This window comes from Diaphorina citri, unplaced genomic scaffold, assembly GCF_000475195.1.
Source record: "Diaphorina citri unplaced genomic scaffold, Diaci psyllid genome assembly version 1.1 scaffold32001, whole genome shotgun sequence".
Taxonomy (NCBI): Eukaryota; Metazoa; Arthropoda; class Insecta; order Hemiptera; family Psyllidae; genus Diaphorina; species Diaphorina citri.
Window position 1 is genome coordinate 8190 of NW_007409337.1, and position 2270 is coordinate 10459.

General features: G+C 39.2%; 1 protein-coding gene across 1 annotated transcript; it reads left to right on the forward strand.

Annotated features, from left to right (window-relative positions):
• The first annotated feature begins 198 nt into the window (after nucleotides 1-198).
• LOC103523665 (protein Star-like) lies at nucleotides 199-2264 on the forward strand. Its single transcript, XM_008488689.2, has 4 exons — nucleotides 199-225; nucleotides 700-894; nucleotides 1271-1483; nucleotides 2076-2264. Exons 1-4 carry the CDS (start codon nucleotides 199-201, stop codon nucleotides 2223-2225), a joined length of 585 nt encoding a protein of 194 aa, XP_008486911.1. The 3' UTR covers nucleotides 2226-2264.
• Nucleotides 2265-2270: the final 6 nt, after the last annotated feature.

Here is a 2270-nt window from a genome sequence, read left to right on the forward strand (position 1 = left end):
GACCCATCTATTGATGGGTGGTCTACTTTTTTTTTTTTTTTTTTTTTTTTTTTTTACATGGTCGTTGGTTTGATCAGGAGGGAATATCACGATTGTTTATTTTTTTAAAATGGGTGGTTGTTTTTTACTTAATTAAGGCACAAGGTTTGTTGGGTTATCATCTTCATGACAAAGAGAATAGGTAGACTATCTCTCCATATGCTGTTCTACCCGTACGATTGTTGTGTCTGGTGTACTCAAACTTACATCGGCAACAAGTAAGGATATCTTTTATTTTTGGTCATTACTTTGTGACCGTTCGAACTGATAACGTATGGTATAGAAAATTGTGAGAAGACTGAAAGACATCGAACCGGGTACCTACCAGATGGTAGTGCCCTTACAGTTTAACATTCCGAGACAACTTACACATTATTCCTTGAAACAGAAGTCAAACAACGTGGTCAGAACCTAGTGAGGAGGTAGCTATGAAAAAGTGGTAACTAAAAATTTAGTAGACCCTTCTCTTATAAAAATTAATTTAACCCAGTCTGGGATCCCCTTTGTTCTGACTCCTTTATTACGTTGATTGTATCTGGTTAAGTCTTTCCCTTTTTAGATGACCTTTTGTACTGCAGGCAAGTACCTACATTACCACTTTGCTAATTGTGCTCATATTAATAAACTATTATACCTACCTATTATTTGAATTATTTTCAGAAAAATGGTTTCTTCATAGAGTGTGGTGCTTTGGATGGGGAGACCAGGTCTAATACTTTGTTCATGGAGAGATATCTGGACTGGACAGGACTGTTGATAGAAGCAGATCCACTTAATGTTTACGATATGTTGAAGAAACACCGTAAAGCATATGTGTCCCCCTCGTGTCTCAGTGTTCATCCTTATGCTACTGTGGTAAGTTAACCTGCTCATGGGTACCTTACCTTTTTAAATTTGATAGAGGTAACTGTAAAGGTGTGTCCACACATAGTCGACCGGCCGTCGATCGATGTCGACTGTACCGTCTTCACTGCCTCAATAACATAGTTTCTAACCGTCGATCAAATATGTTTGGACACACCTTAAGAACGGAGGTGTTATCATCCTGAAATCAAAGATGGAAGGAAAATAGGATAGGACAAAAGTCAACTGTTCCGAGAACGAATTTTTTTGTCGATGGTGGGATTTGAACCCTAGACCTTAGGTACATAAGTTAGGTACTTCTTTGTTTTGTTCAAATTTATGCTTCATTCGCCTGTCGTCTTTCTCATCACAATTTCGTTCATCTCAGGTGAGATTTGAGCAGAACAAGAACATGGGCAAGATCTCCGAGCCTGATGATGGTGAAGATATCAGCAAGAGACACGTAGACGTGCAGTGCTTTCCATTATTTACCTATCTGCTGGCAATGAATATTACTACGGTGGATTATTTCAGTCTAGATGTGGAAGGATCCGAGCTTCAAGTTCTGCAGACGATCCCGTTTGATCAAGTCAATATACGGGTAAGTTCTTGTATGAACGAGCGAAGTAAATTCGAAGTTCTACCTTGAGAAATTTTGGTAATTATTCAGAAGCCACGACAATGAAAAAGAAAGCTCCTTTTTGCGTTTAACCTAACCCTATAATAACACTGGTCACTGCTCAAATTGTGAAAGCTCCTTTTTGCGTTTAACCTAACCCTATAATAACACTGGTCACTGCTCAAATTGTGAAAGCTCCTTTTTGCGTTTAACCTAACCCTATAATAACACTGGTCACTGCTCAAATTGTGAAAGCTCCTTTTTGCGTTTAACCTAACCCTATAATAACACTGGTCACTGCTCAAATTGTGAAAGCTCCTTTTTGCGTTTAACCTAACCCTTTAATAATACTGGTTACTGCTCGTTTGTGACAGCTCCTTTTTGTAGGAATTTTCGATTGACGTGACTTCTGAACAAGTACTCTGACTGTGGTCCTGTCCATAAACACTTTTTTTTAAGATGAGTGTTTTTCGCCGTTTTCATTTTGTAGCAATGAAACAAGTACTCTATCAGACTGTGGTCTGTGTCGTAGTATGCCTCTCCCTAGAAATATACTTGAAATATTTGCTTCCAGACGCTGTCCGTGGAATGGACCCACGTGAAGGAAGGCAAGGATGAGATTCGCACATTTATGGACAAGAAGGGGTACACAGTATTCAGTGAGGTGACTAATGATCAGCTGCTGGCTAACGATTTCATCTTTGTCAAAGATCAGGACAGATAGAACCTTACGGCGCGAGATAAGTGATTTTGAGTGAACCTCGTAGTA